At 43.5% G+C, this 19,244-nt stretch overlaps 1 protein-coding gene across 4 annotated transcripts in view; it reads right to left on the bottom strand.

Annotated features, from left to right (window-relative positions):
- Positions 1–19,244, bottom strand: part of PIBF1 (progesterone immunomodulatory binding factor 1) — a 169,694-nt gene that overhangs the window by 133,846 nt on the left and 16,604 nt on the right. For all 4 annotated transcript variants that reach the window (XM_084645951.1, XM_084645949.1, XM_084645950.1 and 1 more), the window contains 2 exons: positions 16,856–16,964; positions 13,349–13,530 (listed from right to left, as the gene is read on the bottom strand). In XM_084645951.1, coding sequence (XP_084502077.1) covers positions 13,349–13,530; positions 16,856–16,964 — 291 coding nt within the window. The remainder of the gene's footprint in view (positions 1–13,348; positions 13,531–16,855; positions 16,965–19,244) is intronic.

Genomic DNA, 19,244 nt, shown 5'->3' with positions numbered 1-19,244 from the left:
GGGGCAGGGTTGAGGGGGTAGCCACGCGGTGGGGGGAGGCAAAATGCGACCTTGTAATGAAAGCACATGTGCTATGTATGTAATGTTAACAGCAAGGTTTACCCTGAAAGACTGTAGCCACTGTTTTATAAAATGTGTCTTTTTAAATACCGCTGTCTCTTTTTTTTTCTCCACCAGCTGCATGTGTTTCAATGATCACAGGATCTTCTCCTTCCCAGAGGCTAGTGAAGATTAGAAAGAAAAAAAATGCACTCGTGATGAAATGTTCTCTGAGCTCATGCTGTCCTCCCACACTGACAGAGCATAGACGAATGTGTGGAGACAAATAATGTCAGAGTGCAGGAAAGCACAAAATGACCGGGAGGTGAGGTGGCGGGCTGAAGAGAGTAAGTGGCGGGCTGAAGACAGGGCTGAAGCTCAAATGTGGTGGCAGCGTGATGAGAGGAGGCAGGATTCAATGCTGAGGCTGCTGGAGGATCAAACCAGTATGCTCCAGTGTATGGTTGAGCTGCAGCAAAGGCAGCTGGAGCACAGACTGCCACTACAGCCCTTGTGTAACCAACTGCCCTCCTCCCCAAGTTCCATAGCCTCCACACCCAGATGCCCAAGAACGCGGTGGGGGGGCCACTGGCCAACCAGCCTCTCCACCACAGAGGATTGCCCAAAAAAGAGAAGGCTGGCATTCAATAAATTTTAAAGTTGTAAACTTCTGAAGTGCTGTGCTTAAAGTGCTGTGTGGCATTTTCCTTCCCTCCTCCACCACCCCTGTTGGGCTACCTTGGAAGTCATCCCCCTATTTGTGTGATGAATGAATAAAGAATGCATGAATGTGAAGCAACAATGATTTTATTGCCTCTGCAAGCAGCGATCAAAGGGAGGAGAGGAGGTGGTTAGCTTACAGGGAAGTAGAGTGAACCAGAGAGCGGGGGGTTTCATCAAGGAGAAACAAAGAGAACTTTCACACCGTAGTCTGGCCAGTCATGGAACTGGTTTTCAAAGCTTCTCTGATGTGTACCACGCCCTCCTGTGCTCTTCTAATCGCCCTGGTGTCTGGCTGCACGTAACCAGCAGCCAGGCAATTTGCCTCAACCTCCCACCCCACCATAAACGTCTCCCCCTTACTCTCACAGATATTGTGGAGCACACAGCAAGCAGTAATAACAGTGGGAATATTGGTTTCGCTGAGGTCTAAGCGAGTCAGTAAACTGCGCCAGTGCGCTTTTAAACGTCCAAATGCACATTCTACCACCATTCTGCACTTGCTCAGCCTGTAGTTGAACAGCTCCTGACTACTGTCCAGGCTGCCTGTGTACGGCTTCATGAGCCATGGCATTAAGGGGTAGGCTGGGTCCCCAAGGATAACTATAGGCATTTCAACATCCCCAACAGTTATTTTCTGGTCTGGGAATAAAGTCCCTTCCTGCAGCTTTTGAAACAGACCAGAGTTCCTGAAGATGCGAGCATCATGTACCTTTCCCGGCCATCCCACATTGATGTTGGTGAAACGTCCCTTGTGATCCACCAGAGCTTGCAGCACTATTGAAAAGTACCCCTTGCGGTTTATGTACTCGCCGGCTTGGTGCTCCGGTGCCAAGATAGGGATATGGGTTCCATCTATGGCCCCACCACAGTTAGGGAATCCCATTGCAGCAAAGCCATCCACTATGACCTGCACATTTCCCAGGGTCACTACCCTTGATATCAGCAGATCTTTGATTGCGTGGGCTATTTGCATCACAGCAGCCCCCACAGTAGATTTGCCCACTCCAAATTGATTCCCAACTGACTGGTAGCTGTCTGGCGTTGCAAACTTCCACAGGGCTATCGCCACTCGCTTCTCAACTGTGAGGGCTGCTCTCATCTTGGTATTCATGCGCTTCAGGGCAGGGGAAAGCAAGTCACAAAGTTCCATGAAAGTGCCCTTACGCATGCGAAAGTTTCACAGCCACTGGGAATCGTCCCAGACCTGCAACACTATGCGGTCCCACCAGTCTGTGCTTGTTTCCCGAGCCCAGAATCGGCGTTCCACAGCATGAACCTGCCCCATTAGCACCATGATGCATGCATTGCCAGGGCCCATGCTTTCAGAGAAATCTGTGTCCATGTCCTGATCACTCACGCGACCGCGCTGACGTCACCTACTCGCCCGGTATCGCTCTGCCAGGTTCTGGTGCTGCATATAAATGTGTGTGGTGTTTAATGTGCTGGAAAATGTGTGTGGTGTTTAATGTGCTCCTAATTGCCAAAGTGAGCTGAGCGGCCTCCATGCTTGCCTTGGTATGGCGTCCACTCAGAAAAAAGGCGCGGAACGATTGTCTGCCCTTGCTTTCACGGAGGGAGGGAGGGAACGCGGGCCTGACGATATGTACCCAGAACCACCCGTGACAATGTTTTAGCCCCATCAGGCATTGGGATCTCAACCAGAATTCCAATGGGCAGCGGAAACTGCGGGAACTGTGGGATAGCTACCCACAGTGCAACACTCCGGAAGTTGACTCTAGCTCAGTACTGTGGAAGCACTCCGCCGAGTTAATTCACTTAATGTACTTAGAGCATTTTCTGTGGGGACACACACACTCGAAAATATAAAACCAATTTCTAAAAATACGACTTCTATAAATTCAACCTAATTTCGTAGTGTAGACATACCCATAGAACATGGTTGCTATATTATCTGAAAATATGAGTAGATTTCATCCCTTGATCTGAGGCTGGAAGACTTGACAAACTCATTGGATGGTGCACAATTCCTCGATGGCTGTATGCAGAATTAAATCCTGGACGGACCATAAGACTTGTGTTTTGCAGGACTCCGGGAGAGTGCTCCAATCAAGGGCAGAAGCGTCCATAACTAGGGTAAAAGTTGGCTGAGGAGAAGCAAATGAAACCCTGCACACATATGTTTAAAGCACTTGTCCACAAGTGTAGAGAAGCTAAGATGTGTGTGGGGGCGTGCAAACCACCATGTCTCTAGGATGATGAATCACTGAAGCTGTCCAAACACACGGCTCCCTGAGACACAGCTTGGCATGTTCAACTATATAAGTGAAAGAGGCCCGATGCCTCAGAAGCTTGAGGCAATTTTGTATTGTCATTGTAGGATGGGCCTTCAGGTCTAAAAAGCTTTTTCCAGATGATGCTGGTATCATAAATGGGAATTGAAGACCTTGGCTTCCACAGAGTCCACACTGTTCCTATAAACTCTCTTTTGTACATGAGACAGGATTGACTTTTCTGCATCAATGAGCAACCCTAGTGCATCAAAGGTGGACTGCATGACAGTCATGCTGAACAGCACCTGAGCCTCAGACCAGCCAATCATCAAGATAGGGAAACCTCTGAATTCCTGATTTTCTGAGGACAGCCGCCACCACTGCCATTATGTGTTGTGAATACACGTGGGGCTGACGACAGGCCAAATGATAGGACTCCAGACTGTAGGGGCATTGATTGACCACAAACCTGAGGAATTTCTTCGGGCTTGGATGTATTGCCATATGAAAATACCCATTCTTTTAAGTTGAGGGCAGCATACCAGTCGTCGGGATGCAGAGATGGAATAATGGAAGCCAGAGTAACCATATGAAGCTATTTTCTTTAGGTTTCTGTTTAGATCTTACAGGTCCAGGATAGGTCTAAGACCTCCCTTTGTTTTTGGAATTAGGAAGTATTAAGAATAAAACCCCTTCCCCTCTGTGAAAATGAGGAACTTTCTCTATGGCTCCCAACCGTAGCAGAGATCACACCTCCTAAGGGAGAGCCTCCTCATGAGAACAATATCTGAAAAGGGACAGAGAAGGGGGGATAGAAATAAATTGAAGGGTATATTGGAATTCCACAATGCTTCAGACCCTAGTCTGCCGTGATGCAGGACCAAGCATTTAGGCAGTTGGCAAAGAGAAGGGTAGGAGAGGTTGGCATTCTGGAGACTGGTATGTTGTCCTTGACAAACACCTCAAAATGTTTGCTTAGAACTCTCAGACTGACAAACTAGGAGCTATTGCAGAAGAAAGAGGGAGGGGCCATCTTCTAGAACCTCTGCCGCCTTTTTTCCCTGGCTAGGTCCTGGTGGCAAGACATGAAAACAGGACAGTGGTGAGGCTGTTGCAGTCAAAACTGCTTTCTCTTTACAGCAGCTGTATAAATGCCCGAAGATCTGAGTGTCAACCTAGAGTCTCTCAGACTATGTAACTTGTCATCCACCTTTTCAAAGAGTGATGGCCCCTCAAAAGGGAGGTTCTGTATGGTCTGTTGGACCTCTTGAGGGACACCCAATGCCTGGAGTCACGAACCCCTGTGCATGGTAATGACTGACACCATGGCTCTAGCTGCAGAGTTGGCAACATTCAAACCCACCTGAGGGGAGGTCCTGGCTACTAATTCATCCTTGTTTACCAGTGCGAGAAATTCCTGCCTTGGCAGTCGGTCTTTAAAATTTAATATGCTGTCCCAGAGACTGAAGTCATAATGCCCCAACAATGCCTGCTCATTAGCAATCTTAAACCGCAGACCTAGAGTCGAACAAAGCTTTCTGTGAAAGAGATAAAGATTCTTTTAATCTTTCCCTTTTAGTGTAGATGCCTGCTCAGCCTGACACTCCCTCATTTTCAACTGAAACCACCAGGAGACCCGGGAGAGGGGTGACAGTAAAAATGTTCAAACCCCAGTGAGGGGACATATCTTAATTCAGCCCTTTTCGCTATGGGAAGAAGGAAGATGGGTTTTACCATAGCACCTTCCTGACCTTCAGGATCACTTAATTAATTCAAAACACCACTCAAACCGGTCCTACAGATGCTAAGATGTCAACCAGTCTGCGAGACCTCTCTTGAACATCCTCCATCTGGATACTCAGGATAGAAGCTACCTTCTTTAAAAGGTCTTGATGAGCTCTGTAATCATCAGGGGAAGGAGAGGAACCCTCCAGTACTATAGCCTCATCAGGAGATGACAAGGAACAACACAAAACCAGCTGCAGCGGTATGAGTCTGGAGCCCAACTCCTATTCAGCCACGGGTCCCTGCTTGATGGCCAAGATGGAGCCTCTGGAGAGTACCAAAGGTGGCAGGAGGTGGAAGAGGAAGGTGAGGAAAGTGCCTCAGCTGCAACCGATGTGTGCAAACCTTTGAGTCCAAACACAAATCAACCTCCTGTGACCAAGGGGGGCTGTTCCTGTCAGTAAGGAGGACTGAGGTGTGAAGCTTGGCCAAGACTGAAATCATGGCCTGCTTCCCTCTGGATAACGCTGCATTGGGGAGGTGGGGAGGGGCCACATTGGTATCCAGAGGCACCCATGGTACCGCATGCTGGGACAAAGCTGATGGTAAGGTAACAGCAGCAGCTATCAGTACCGGGCAAAAAGACTCTGGAGAAAACAAAGACTTGCTCAACAGATCACATGCCACCAACCCTGGAGGTTTATGTGGCGGCATCAGGATAGCGTCCTGATGCAATCCACTAGATGTAGCCACTTCAGTCTGGTCTCAACAGTGCAGATGCTGGCACCAGAGTTAATGGCCCCGCATGAAAGGAGGAGTGCCTTGGAGAAAGCCTTGGCCTCTCGTGCCCTCTATCTTCGTCTGCAGGCTTGTTGGACTTTGATGCATGGGGTTCTCAACCTCCTGGATTCTGAGTCCTTAGACCTCACTTTCCAATGCCTCTTCCTTGGTACAGGGGAGGGCAATCAGCCCTGAGGCTCAGCCAGATCTGGAGAAGCACTTTTCACTGATGCAAAAGCATTCAGTACCTGCTCTGAGCAGGCAGGTTCCACAGATGGGCACAGAGCTGCCTCCATCAGCAGAAACATAAGTCTGGTTGCCCTGCATTCTTGATTGTGGGCTTAAAGTCCTGGCAAATTTGGCACCAATCCTGAATGTGAATCTCCCCGAGGCACTTCAGACAAATGGAGCGTGTGTCACTCACTGACATCGGCTTTTTGCAGAAGTGACTGGGTTGGAAACCCAGCGACCAAGCATGTCCCAGCACCAGTACAAGGACACAGCAATGGGAAACCAAAGTGTTCAGAACACTTTTAAAAGAAAACCTACTTTTCTAACTTTTAAAACTACTAAAGCTGTTAAGAGTATCAACTACATGAAGACTATAACTAGGGAAAACTTGCAATAGCAAGATGACAGCTCCAACAACCATCACAGGCCATAAAGAAGGAACTGGCAGGGCGTCAGGGCAGCTCTGCCCTTTATACTACCAGATAGTAGTGCGAGGCAGCAGATTGCACGTGAGCTGCCCTGATGAGTACTGCTGAGGGGAAAATCTCTGACAACAATACACAGAGTACACACGCACCTGAGGCGGAATGGACATGTGCAACTGCTTGAAGAATAACCTGTAAAAATAAAAGCTGATGGGAAAAGGTGTAAAAGGGAGACAGTCCAAATAAAACTAGTCCAAATAAAACTAGTCCAAATAAAAAGGCCTATTGATATATCTCAAAGCCTGCATTAAGATCATGCCTGGTAAACGAGAGAAGTGTTGGACCAGAAATCAAATTAAACAGAATTGGTGTGTTGGAAATTAGGCCTAACTGGTGAAAAAATAAGGACAGGATGGGCTATGTCACCCATCATTCCCTTTTGTGGCCCTTTAACAAAAAGAGACTTGGGGAAGGGGGAAATATGGAAGGATGGAAGTGAGCACAACAACTGCTGACTGAAAGAAGGGGAAGGAGCCAGCTTCACCATCATGGTTGCCACCTCCATCCTCTCCTGGCACCCAATTTAACACTATTGTGCCTTTGTTTTCCTGATCTTGAATGATGTCCTGACTAGATTCAGCATGAGAGAGGGACCAGCTGACAACAATACATTTCAGGTGGTGGTTGGAATTTAGACATAACTGGTAAGATTTTAGTCCCTGTCGCCTCTCCCATGTGTCCTTTTTCTTTCCCACCTTATTTTTTTCTTTTTCCTATCCCTCTCCTTTTTCCTTCCATCTAATAAGAGTCTAGCTTATCCTGCCAAGACTGTATGTTTCACAACAATGCTGTAAGCTTCTGACTAGAAAAGCTGCTAAATGAAATGCCTTAAACAGCCCAATGCTGGTACAAGTTTGCCAAGCCTATCAGAGTGGCTGATAAAACTATGTGCTGTGTTTGTGCTGTTCCAGAAGTGAGACTGCAAGTAAGAGTCAACACCTGAGACAGAAGCTGCATTTTTTTTTTCCGTCTTTGCTGTTCTTTTCTCTCTGCTTTTGTGTGTATTTGCCTTTCTTGGCTTCTTGGAAGCGGGATCAGACTTTAACCACAGCAGCAATGACAGCTCCAGCCCATCTCAATTGACCTCTCTTTTCCCCAAAAGGACAGTTATTACCAGTTTTAATACCATCTAAAAAAGACTGTCAAACAAGGAGCTTTTCCTTCTTAAAACTCTTTTCCACCAAAGGGAAGGGGAACACTGAGATATGGCTAACATGAAAACATTACTTAATACTTGACATTTCAAATGCTTTAACTGTTTTTCTTTTTCCCTGTAACCATAACCCTTTTATTAAAAAGATTTTTAACAGGTGTTTGAGAAAGTACTAAGAAAGCTGAGGTCTCTGTATACAAATTCCCGACCTTTTTAAAAACCATTTAATGTTGCACAGGTTCAGGGTCATGTTTGACTCTTTAGGTCTATATATTCCAACAAAATTAATACAGAAAGGAAGTGACCCCTTCCTGCTATAGTCTAAAGCCTATGAGGGAAAGGAATACTATTCTTCCAATGGTGGAGAAGACTTGGCAGGAGTCTCAGGGCATGATCTGAATAGATCCTTTGCTGGCACCAAATATGTACCCGATACAGAGGATATGGTGGTGGTTGGTGCCACTGGTTGTATCTACAGAACATAAAATCAGTGACTCAGGGAGGGTGGATACCATTAGGTCTCCCAGTACAGTAAGTCTCAAAACCATGAGCAACAGTCGGCACTGGAATAGTTGGCGCTGATGGTGTTTGTACTGATAGAGTAGATACTGGTACAAAGAGCCACAACGCTGGGCTGAAGCCTGCAGGCAGCATGATACTACTTTTTAGTAGGTACCAAAGTATGGAGACAGGGGTCTTTTCGGGTGCCAGGCTTTGTGCTAGCATAAGCTGAGGCTAAGTGAAGCAACCTCTGCCCATTCTTCTTACTAGGTTCCTCAGACTGTGACCTCTGCTTGTGCTTCTTAGAAGAGCGATGTCCCATCAGCTGATGATGTGGACTTGAGAGCATGAACAGCTGAGGAATGGTTTGGAAAAGCAGGAGACTGGGAACCAGCCACAAAGCCAATGTTCATTGGGGCACTTCTGGAGGAAGACTGCACAGATCTGGATGTATCTTGTTTATCCTAATCAGAACCAAGACTCAGGGATTTGTCCAAAAGAAAAAAAGTTTCAGGTAAGCCTCTCTTGCCTTGTGTCCATTAAGAAAATAAATGAAAAATTGAACATTTCTCCAGGATGTACCTCTCACCAAAGCAAAACAAACAACCACAATGATTATCATCAAGGAGCACAGTAGCCTCAATATTTAAATCCTGGAGATTTTTGCTCAGCCATAAGGTGCTGAAACCTGGTACCAGGTAACCAAAAAAACCCCAACGAACCAACCAAACACCTAGAGAAAAAAATTACCCTAGGGGAAACCCAGTACACCTATACTAACTACGAAAAATTCAACAAACAATAACTATATACAATAACCTTTGTTTTAGGTACGCAAGTGTGTAAGAGATAGAGATGCTACTTGCAGTTTCATATCACAGATACAGATGTTAGAAAGGAACTGAAGGATGGCTGGCAGCAGTCAGCCCTTTATGCCCTCAGAAGATGGGGCACATGGGTGCTCTGTGCGCAAGTGCAGCCCCAACAAACGCTGCTGGCAAAAAGATTCTGAGCTCGAGTGCACCAAGTGTGGAACACATACGGGTAAACACTTGAAGAACTGTAGATGCCGAGTGCTTTTGAAAATTATTGTCTTTAGAATCTAGGTGCCAGGATATCCAATATATGTGTGGTTGTGACCCTGATTAAAAAAACATGTTTGGGCAGGTGATGTTCCATAGTATAGCATGATGTATATGGAGATTATCCAGTCAATCTAAGGAGGATTTTTCATTTGAACTTCTAATATACCAGTGCAGATTTAAAAGCGATAAGCATTCAAAACAACCTACCACTATGGGTATGACTGTATGAGCAGCTTATTTCTAGTGGCTACCCTCAGAGCTAGGTCACCCAAACATCATATATGAAACATAGACGTTAATTAATCCACAAATTACACCTCTATGCTATGTCCTCTTTTGCTTACTTCTAAAATCATAGAATATCAGGGTTGGGAGGGACCTCAGGAGGTCATCTAGTCCAACCCCCTGCTCAAAAGCAGGACCCATACCCAATTAAATCATCCCAGACAGGGCTTTGTCAAGCCTGACCTTAAAAACTTCTAAGGAAGGAGATTCCACCACCTCCCTAGGCAACGCATTCCAGTGTTTCACCACCCTCCTAGTGAAAAAGTTTTTCCTAATATCCAACCTAAACCTCCCTCACTGCAACTTGAGACCATTACTCCTTGTCCTGTCCTCTTCCACCACTGAGAATAGTCTAGAACCATCCTCCCTGGAACTACCTCTCAGGTAGTTGAAAGCAGCTATCAAATCCCCCCTCATTCTTCTCTTCTGCAGACTAAACAATCCCAGTTCCCTCAGCCTCTCCTCATAACTCATGTGTTCCAGACCCCTAATCAGGATTGATTCTTTGAGGACCTGCTCCATGATTTTTCCGGGGACTGAAGTGAGGCTTACTGGCCTGTAGTTCCCAGGATCCTCCTTCTTCCCTTGATGTACGTGATATATTAAGCTAACATGTTTCACTCTGCATAAGTGGTGCCTGATATGTTTTTTTCAGTTTTTAAAACAGTCTTCAGGACTTTCAGAAATATTTAGGATATAAACAACAAAACATGTCATTTACATAACACTTCTCATTCATACATCTCAAAGCACTCCTAAAAAGGAATTCATTTCAGTGGGAAAATCTTAGGTTGCAGAGCGTTAATGACCTAATTAAAACAAAAAAATAGGAGGGGCTCTATTGGCTGATTGTTTTGCATGTATATTTATAAAGCACAGTTCCATTAGAATACAAAAATAGGGTTACTCTTACTGAACAAAGACTAAATCTGCCAAAATACTCTAAATATTAAGGTCTGTGTGATGTTGCACTCTATACGATTGTATGAAAATATGCTAATGACTGCGAATATAATGTAACTGGAATATGCTTCCTACAAAAGGTCTCTTGTAAGGTATTACAAAGCTTATAATCTACTGAGTGTGGTCATCTTATTTGTATCAATGTATCACTTTTGTATCTGAAACTAGAAATATGAAATATAACTCTGAGGGCCTATTGTAATTATGCAAAGTGTGGGCCATTAATGGTGGTTTGGAATCTTAATGGCTCCCATTAACCAGGACTGTAGAGGGCTCTGTTTACTGGTAAGTCTTCCTGTATACCTGTGTGCTGGCAAGTGCATAATGAAGTCTTACAGTGACATGTGATCATGTCAGCTGAACGCGAATCCATCTTTAACCTGGGGCTTTTCCATTTAGAGGGAGGGATGGGAACCCAGACAGAGACAAAGGATACCCGCCTTGTGCAAAATATATCTAAAGGGGTGGAACAGAACAAAGGGGGCTGCAGTCATGAGAAATCTCCTACTTACCACCTGACCTGGAACAAGAGTTGTACAAGGAGAAAGAATTGTGCCCAGTCTAGGAAGGCGTCCAGTCTGTGATAGAAGCTTATTGAAACATCTCTGAGGGTGAGATTTTATCTGTATTCAGTTTTCTTACTATATTAGGCTTAGACTTGCGTGTTTTATTTTATTTTGCTTGGTAATTCACTTTGTTCTGTCTGTTATCACTTGGAACAACTTAAATCCTACTTTTTGTATTTAATAAAATCACTTTTTACTTATTAATTAACCCAGACTATGTATTAATACTGGGGGGGGGGGGCAAACAGCTGTGCATATGTCTCTATTAGTGCTATAGAGGGCAAACAATTTGAGTTTACCCTATATATGCTTTATACAGGGTAAAACGGATTTATTTGGGTTTTGGACCCCATTGGGAGCTGGGCATCTGAGTGCTGGAGACAGGAACACTTCTTAAGCGGTTTTCAGTTTAGCCTGCAGCTTTTGAGGGACGGAGTTCAAGTTTGTGTTTGTAGCAGGCAAGCGTGTCTGGCACAACCAGGCAGGGTTCTGAAATCCCAAGCTGCCAGGGAAAATGGGCTCAGAGATGGTCTCAGCACATCAGTTGGCAGTCCCAAGGGGGTTTCTATGATACAACCCGTCACAGTCTGTACTCTATTTTCCAAAGCTGAAGGCAGCAGAACTCTTGATTCTGAAAGGGGGGAGGAGGATAGATGATAATATAAGAGGGCATTCTCTGAAGTTCTGTAGGGTTAGAAGTCTTAAGTTTTGATGTAAGGAAGGAGAAAAGTCGCTCTCCTCTCCCTAGTAGTGGATATCTGCACATAAATTGCTGCTGCCTAAACCAGCAGCAGCTCAAGATCCAGGCCTGTCTCCCATTTCTGTGATGAGGATTTTGTAGAGATGCTCGTAGCCTATCAGTTGTATGGATTTTACAGGAGTCACGCTACCAGTTAAAAAAGGGAACGGGAGCATAGATTCCCACCCCCTTGATCTGTAGGTTTAGGAGGGCCACGTTCACCCTCAAAGCTGTCCCACCTACAGGGAGCATTTCAAGGTAACTGCAACCTTTCTGGAGTGCCCACCTCCCTGTTCCAGCTTCTTTCTGAGGTGTCAAAGGGTATAATTTGGCCCTAAATTAATTTTATGTACATTTTCAAAACTGTTTCTGCTTCACAGCCACTTATTTAAGTCACATTGCTACTATGAAAGAACCGTCTGTTCCTTTGTTTATATTCTTTTAGTTTTGTGCCTATAAAAGCAAATAGGCATCACTGCTTACAAGCAAGCATAGAGAATGAAAGAACTGAATATGCAACTGCACAAAGTCTACCAGTTCACCTCATCTCAGCTCTAAAATTTGCTCATTTTAAGCAACTTGTATTAAGAAAAATTGCCTAACTCTCACTCTTTTTGGTTTTGTGCTCTTAAAACAAAAAAGGTTAGTTTTTAAATCGAAATTTTGGAAGTAGTAGGACAAGTTATACTTTGTAATACAAATTTTTTCAAACTAAAATTAAGGTACCTGTTACATACCCAGAAACAGAGGACAAATACATACTCATAAATTTGGAATACCATGTACTCAATACTCAAAGTACATTCACCAGCAAAAAACAACAAACTTGTCTAATCTTTATTATTAACATTTGATAGACATGCCTGATCTATTAAAAGTCTGATCAGAGATTTCTCTCAATTTCCCATTCATCACTAGAAATTGTGTGTCATGAATATTGTCATGATGCTTGCTCTGTCGTATGGTAACACCATGTTAAATAGAGAGATCTGATGACTATATTACTTTGTGGTACCTCTAAACCAGGGGTTCCCAAACTTGGTTTGCGGCTTGTTCAGGGTAAGCCCCTGGCAGGCCGTGACACACTTTGTTTACCTGAGCATCCACAGGTACGGCAGCTTGCAGATCCCAGTGGCTGCGGTTTACCGTTCCCGGCGAATGGGAGCTGCAGTAAGCGGCATAGGCCAGACCACCACTTCCCGCAGCTCCCATTGACTGGGAACAGCGAACTGCAGCCACTGGGAGCTGCGAGTGGCTGTATCTGTGGACGCTCAGGTAAACAAAATGTCTCACGGCCCGCCAGGGGCTTACCCTGAACAAGCCGCAAACCAAGTTTGGGAACCCCGGCTCTAAACAAAAGCTCACTGTTGTAATGATTATTGTTTGTTTTTGATATTTACTTGGCATCACTTTACAAACCTGTTAGAACTTCCTAAATAAACAGATAAAAAAACCCTTCAGTATGAAAAACATAGTTTTAGTTTGAAGTCATTTGGGCAGGGTGGTACCAATTTACATGCCCAATTTATTTTTACATTAACTGGCATTTTCAGAGTAAATCCTCTGTACACAGGTAAGAGAATAGTTGCTATAAAGAAACCCACAAGGAAGGATTACTTCTACAGGTTTGTCTTAATCTTAATTTGTTAATGCATTTTTTCTAATGTATTACAATGGAAAATGAAGATACTAAATTAAATTCTGATTTCAGCACAAAGATCTTGACAAATTCCTCTGAAACTGACCATATACATTATAATAGAATTCATTTAATAAATTATTTCAGAGAAAAATTAGTTTCATTTGTCTGCTTTATAAAGACGGAAGAATATCAGAACTTGCCTGGATGTGACATATTTTTCATACATTTCCTCTCTAGTTTTTTTGGCATCCTCCAACTGAATCTGAAGTCTTTCAAGGCGATCTTCTTCATGGGCACAGCGAACACTGAGCTCCATGTTCTGACGATTAAGATAATCCTTATCCTTTTGCAGTAAATTAACAGACTGCTGTAAAGTTGCAACCTATAAAGAAAAATAGGACTGACATAAGACATTCTATCTTGAATTTGAAGTTATTTTTTTTTTAGATTTAATCACATATACACACATTTCCATTATAAAAAGTAAACATTACTTTTTCCCTTTTAAACTTGCCCAAATTTAAAATACTCATTTCACATTTAAGCTTAATATGGACTTTCAAACTTGAAATGCAGTTCTACTTTAAGAAGGGACTCTAAAAATTGAACTTTCATTTCACATTTAAGGTGGCTTAATTTCCTGCTCAGATTAGCTTTAATTTATAACTAGCTACCAACCCTGGAAGCTCAACCTCTTAACACAGATGTCACACTGTATCCCATGTTCCTACAGCATGGGAGACAGCTTGGCTCTTCCTGATAAATTTGTCCCACTGCCCTTGGGTAACCCATGATATTTTATCAGAGGAGAATCTCCTGATTCTGGCAGAATTTCTCAGACTCTTTGGCATTCAGTCTCTCTCATCTGCCCATCACCCGAAGACTACTGGGCAAACAGAGAGGGTCAATCAAATCTTGGAGCAGTATCTTCACTGCTTTTTAAATTACCATCAGGATGACTGGTTTCCCCTGCTGTGCCACACCAAATTCACATATAACAATGCTATCCATGCCTCAACATTGCTCATACTTTGCAAACTATGGCTTTTACCCCTCTTCCACCCATACTTGCACATAAGTTCCCCAGTACCGGCCACTGTGGATTCACCCTTAACCTGCATTAGGTGCATCGGGAGCTCAAGTAACATCTGCAGTCTGCCAAAGAAGCCTACAAAACACCAAGCAGACCAAGACCAATCTGGCCATATGGGACAAGGTGTGGCTCTCTGCCCAGAACTTTATATCAAGCCACCCACCTGTCAAACTAGACTACCAATGCTTGGGCACTTTCAAGATTGTAGAATGGGTGACCCAGTGGCTTTCAGGTAACAGCTGCTTGAGTCCCTGAAGATCCACCCCATCTTTTACATCTTAGTTTTAAAGCCCTACAAGGAGAACCCATACCCAAACCTCTGTAACCAACTCTATCCCTCGCCCCACATACCATTCCATGGATAGGAGGAATACTTGGTCCACCAAATCCACTGTCGGTGACTTAGGGGAAGGCTCCAGTATGTGGTGAATGGGGAAGGCTATGAATTGGATGAGCGGTCTGGGAACCAGTAGAGAATACCCACACCTTGGACTTATTACAAGAGTTCTATCAGAAGTACCCCTGAGAACCCAAGTACTGAGGCCCCTAGGAAGCACCCTCAAGTGGAGCGAAGGATAGAGTCAGAAATCAGAGCCTGCACCAGTCTCTGAGCAACCTAACGAGTACAGTTGGTCATTAGAAGGATGCTTGACTGTTTGGCTGGAAGAGTCAGAAGCCTAGCAGCAGCAGTTGTTCAGCAGCTGCTCAAAGCATTCATCCATGGCTGTGATAGCTCCTGTGCCTGTTTATTCTCAGCCTTGCCTCACATTAGTTAACCTGGTTCTGACTCCAGGCTCCAATTCCTGGCTACCGACTCCCACTACAACCACTAGGACTGACTGTTCACATTCTGGTCATGTGACACAATATATGACAGAGGAGTCATAATTTATCCCGTTCCATTGCTAAACAAGTTGTTATCCTCATATGTTACCTGTTGTTTTCTGTCCCAGAGGATCCCCAAGGACTGAGGGCAAACTTCCTCATGACTACTGCAGTGGCCAATGTGTACAATGCAGTTTTAAATGCATCCAGCATAGGCTGTAGTGATTTGCAGAAAATAAACTAAATCTGTCATGGCAGAAGGAATCTCCTTCTGGTGTTCTTAAATTGAGACAACATGGTTCAGTTTATAAAATGATATTAAGAAAGGAAGGCCTGAGAATTAGCTATCCTTATCTGAAGAGTGTATTCACTAGCTAAAGAGATCCCACTTCTCTGCGTGTTTTTTTTCCTCAGTGTGAATTTATGAGGTCCCCAATGTTTTGATCTTTCCTGAACTGCTGCCACTACAAAAGAACCCAGTGTCAGATGCAAACAAAAATAAACAGTCAAATCCCTTAGCAGAGACCTGATATCTCCTTAGTTCTTTTTTTGATGTGGCCAAGATGAATGTAGGTTTGTGCAAGACAGTCTTTTGTAGGCTCCAGTAGACCATCATTAATGTGCAGGGCAAGCCTCTTTGGAGTGAAAAGATATAGCAGTGGAGAACAAGTATATCTCCTCTGAGTTGATTCTGAAGTTGGTAGTTTGGCTGTTGCCAGCCTTACTCTTTCCAGGAAAAGTGACTATGGTATTTGGACCTCTACCGTGAATGGCTTAGATGCAAAGACAGTCCGTGCCAAGGTAGTGGGTACCACAAAGGTAGTCAGAATCAAATGAAAGGTGCTGTGGCTATTTTCACAGAACCATTCTGTGACAAGGTTCCAGGTACCCAGGTTAGCATGCTCTACTTATTCAGAGGGTATTGTATGTGCTGACTTGGAAGATGGTGATACTTCTGTCTCAGTCTGTCATGCACCAGGGATGGTGACCTGAATGTGGGCTCATCTTTGAAACAGTGCTCCTTTCTGCCCCTACCAGACATTGATGCCGACGCAGTGGTCCAAACGAGGCCTCTGAATGTAGCTTGGGTGCTAGTAGTGGAATCATGGCTCAATGGGACCTTAACAGAGAGAGGCAGATCTAACATTTAAAGGCCTGGCTGTAGCTCTGCTCAGTATATGAGGATGCTTGCATTAATTGCCACAGCAAAAATATTTCCAGACACACCTCCCTCGCTCTGAGTGTATTTGGAGAATGAACGAGATAGAACATTACTCAAGGACGTGTCCTCCTCCAAGACAGAGTGAGCACTGGGAGCGTCTGTTGTTAAAAGACAGCACAGAATCACATGAAAAACATGTCTTAAACCCCAGTGACATAGCTTCTACTATAATGCTAGCATCCCCTATACAAAGGGGTGGGTGAGATTTCTAGGCTAACTGAAACTTAATTATACCTTTATCTATTTGCCAGGAGAATAAAAAAGAAAAAAATTATATTAAAAATACTAGCAATGGTAACTATACTAAATAATATGCACAAGGCTAAGGAAAATGTCACTGATTAAATGGACACTGCATGGGGTTCCATTTCACTGCCACTGGCTGTAACAGGTAGGAACTGAGGAGCGTTTGGGCCCACTTCACCCCTTATGTCCTCAGGTGGGAGAGCATAAAGGTACGTAGTGTGCAGGAATGGCTCCAATGGACACTGCTTTTAAAAATAATCTTACTTCACACACCAGGAATAGAATCCATGCAGACAATCACTCAAAGAGCTACAAGTTTACCTCTTTTGATAAGTCATTTCTTTCTTTGGCTTGTGCTTTGTGCGACACTTCTAATATTTCATATTTTCTTCTGAGCTCTGACAATTCATGTTCAAATGCATCTCGTTCACTATTAAAACAAAACCAGAATATTATGAGATTCATTCAATGAAATGAAAATAAGTCCTCAAACCTCGTGTATCTCTTTAATTTCATTCATCCTCTGTGTTCATTTAACATTGGCGTCTCTTTCCCTTCATTCAATGTAGCCACTATTAGTGCAAGTCCTTCACTTCTTCATTTCCTGTTATCTGGAACTGCTTTCTTGTGCCATCTAACCTTATTACTATTCAACTTTCAACTATTTTCATATTTCTCATCTGAAAACTCATCTGAAAACATATCTACACTACATTTCTCTCCTCGCTCTGCTTTTGTATTTCTCAAATTTAACTTTGGGCCATATTATTGTCTCCTTTTAACAATGGACAACGATAAAGCGTCTATGCCTATTCTTTAAATCTGTCAGAAGACTTTGATACAACCCACCATGTCATTTGGTTGACTCTTTTGCAGACAGCTGCAGTAGTGAATGAAAATGCTTGAGTGACTTCATCCCCCTCTTTCTGAGAGAGCCCAAAGGATTGTTGTGAACAATTGTTCCTCTGTCCAGAAGGTTCTCTCTTCTAAAGTGGTACATGGAGCTATATCATCCTCTTGTTCAACATACTGTATGTATGATATTGCTGGGAAAGTTAGTGAAGGGACATGGCTTATAATGCATTTAGCATGCCTATGATTCTCCAGGTCTACATTTCTATAATATCTGACCCAGTCAGGGCTGCAGAACAAGTTATTCAGTGCCAGCTTGGGGCTGGGATAAAAACTAGCCAACTGTAATGCAACCCAAACAAGACTGACATAAAGTTGGCAAATAGGGTAAGGAGCCAGAAGACTTTGTAAAACTGAGTTCAATGTGGACACGCAGTTAGATCATGTGCTACTCCTGGTTTCCTGGATAGCACCCATGCCCAGAGTGCTTTTTCACCATCTGCAACCTACTCTCCCAAATGGAAACTTTGCCACAATTATTTACACTTTTGCCACCTTGAGATTAAATTGCTATAATGCACTCCGCATAGGGCAACACTCTAAATTTTTCAGAGGCTGAAGCTAGTACAAAATTATGTGACTTGCTTATTAAATGGAGTTGTATATTAGAAGCACAGTAGATCAGTGATCCATGACATATATTGGTTTCCAATGAACTTTCAGGTAGAATTCAAACTGTTGGTTTTAATTTATAAGCCAAGAATGGTTCAAGACCTAGCTATCGGAGAGATCAACTCTCTCAATGACATATTGCCACACTTAAGATCAGCAGAGGTGTCTGATCTTGCTCAATATAAACAAGACAAGAGGGGGGCTGATGGCAAGTTGTTTTTTCTGTATGGAATCCTCAGTGTTGGAACTTAAACCCCCACTGATCTTCCAGATTTTTTAACCTTCTGGACACAGCAAAGCTCATCTGTGGGCTGGGTTGAAATATATATATTTTTGCGTTATTTTGCAATTGTAATTTACAGGATAGGCACTCACAGCATAAAATGAACGAACACCAGTAGTTACATTTTAGAAATAAGGGAAAAAATAGGTTCCTGAGGTAACTACAAGGATCCCGTCACAATGAATCTTTTAAATCTGTGCTCACACCGGAACCCACAGGGGAACTCTATTTCCAAATCTGTGGATCCCTAGGCCTGCCCCTTTGCATTGGTTTGCGGGCATCTCTCCCTCTAGCAGCATGAAGGGGAGCACAAAGCCCTTTATTACTTAACTCTGTGAGGCATTTTGGGACTGTATTTTATTAAACTAATAAAAATATTAATATTTGTTTAGCTGAAATGCAAATAAAACAAGCCCACTATGCTATGCAACACTAACATATGGATTAAAGAAAACCAGGAAGGATTCTATCATGTCCTTCAATAAATAGGAAAGAATCATGGGCCAAAATTTTCTAACTTGGATACCTAAAGGTAGGCTCCTAGAAAACATCATATTTAGGTACCTGAATAGGCTGATTTTTACAGGAGGGCCAGGCAACCCCAGGTCCCAATGAAGATGACAAGAACTGCACATGCTGAATATCTTGGAAAAGTCAGAACAGTTGAATAAACAGACCATTTCTGTTTAAGTGGTCTAATTTTTCAAAACATTCAGCACCTGCAGCTCTTTTCTTCATTGGGAATGGTTTGCTTAGCCCTCCTGAAAAATCAGGCCACTTCAACTTTAGGCACCTAGCTTCAGGAAACCAAGTTTGAAAATTTTGTTCAGTGTTTCCTGAGGAACCAGACATAGCCATAAGCTGAACAATTTACTTATCAAGTTGAGGAATAATTCATCCACA

The sequence above is a fragment of the Lepidochelys olivacea genome (genome assembly GCF_965140295.1).
Source record: "Lepidochelys olivacea isolate rLepOli2 genome assembly, chromosome: 1".
NCBI classification, from domain to species: domain Eukaryota; kingdom Metazoa; phylum Chordata; order Testudines; family Cheloniidae; genus Lepidochelys; species Lepidochelys olivacea.
Note: the sequence above shows the minus strand (reverse complement) of the source record. Positions and strands in the feature narration are given on the sequence as shown.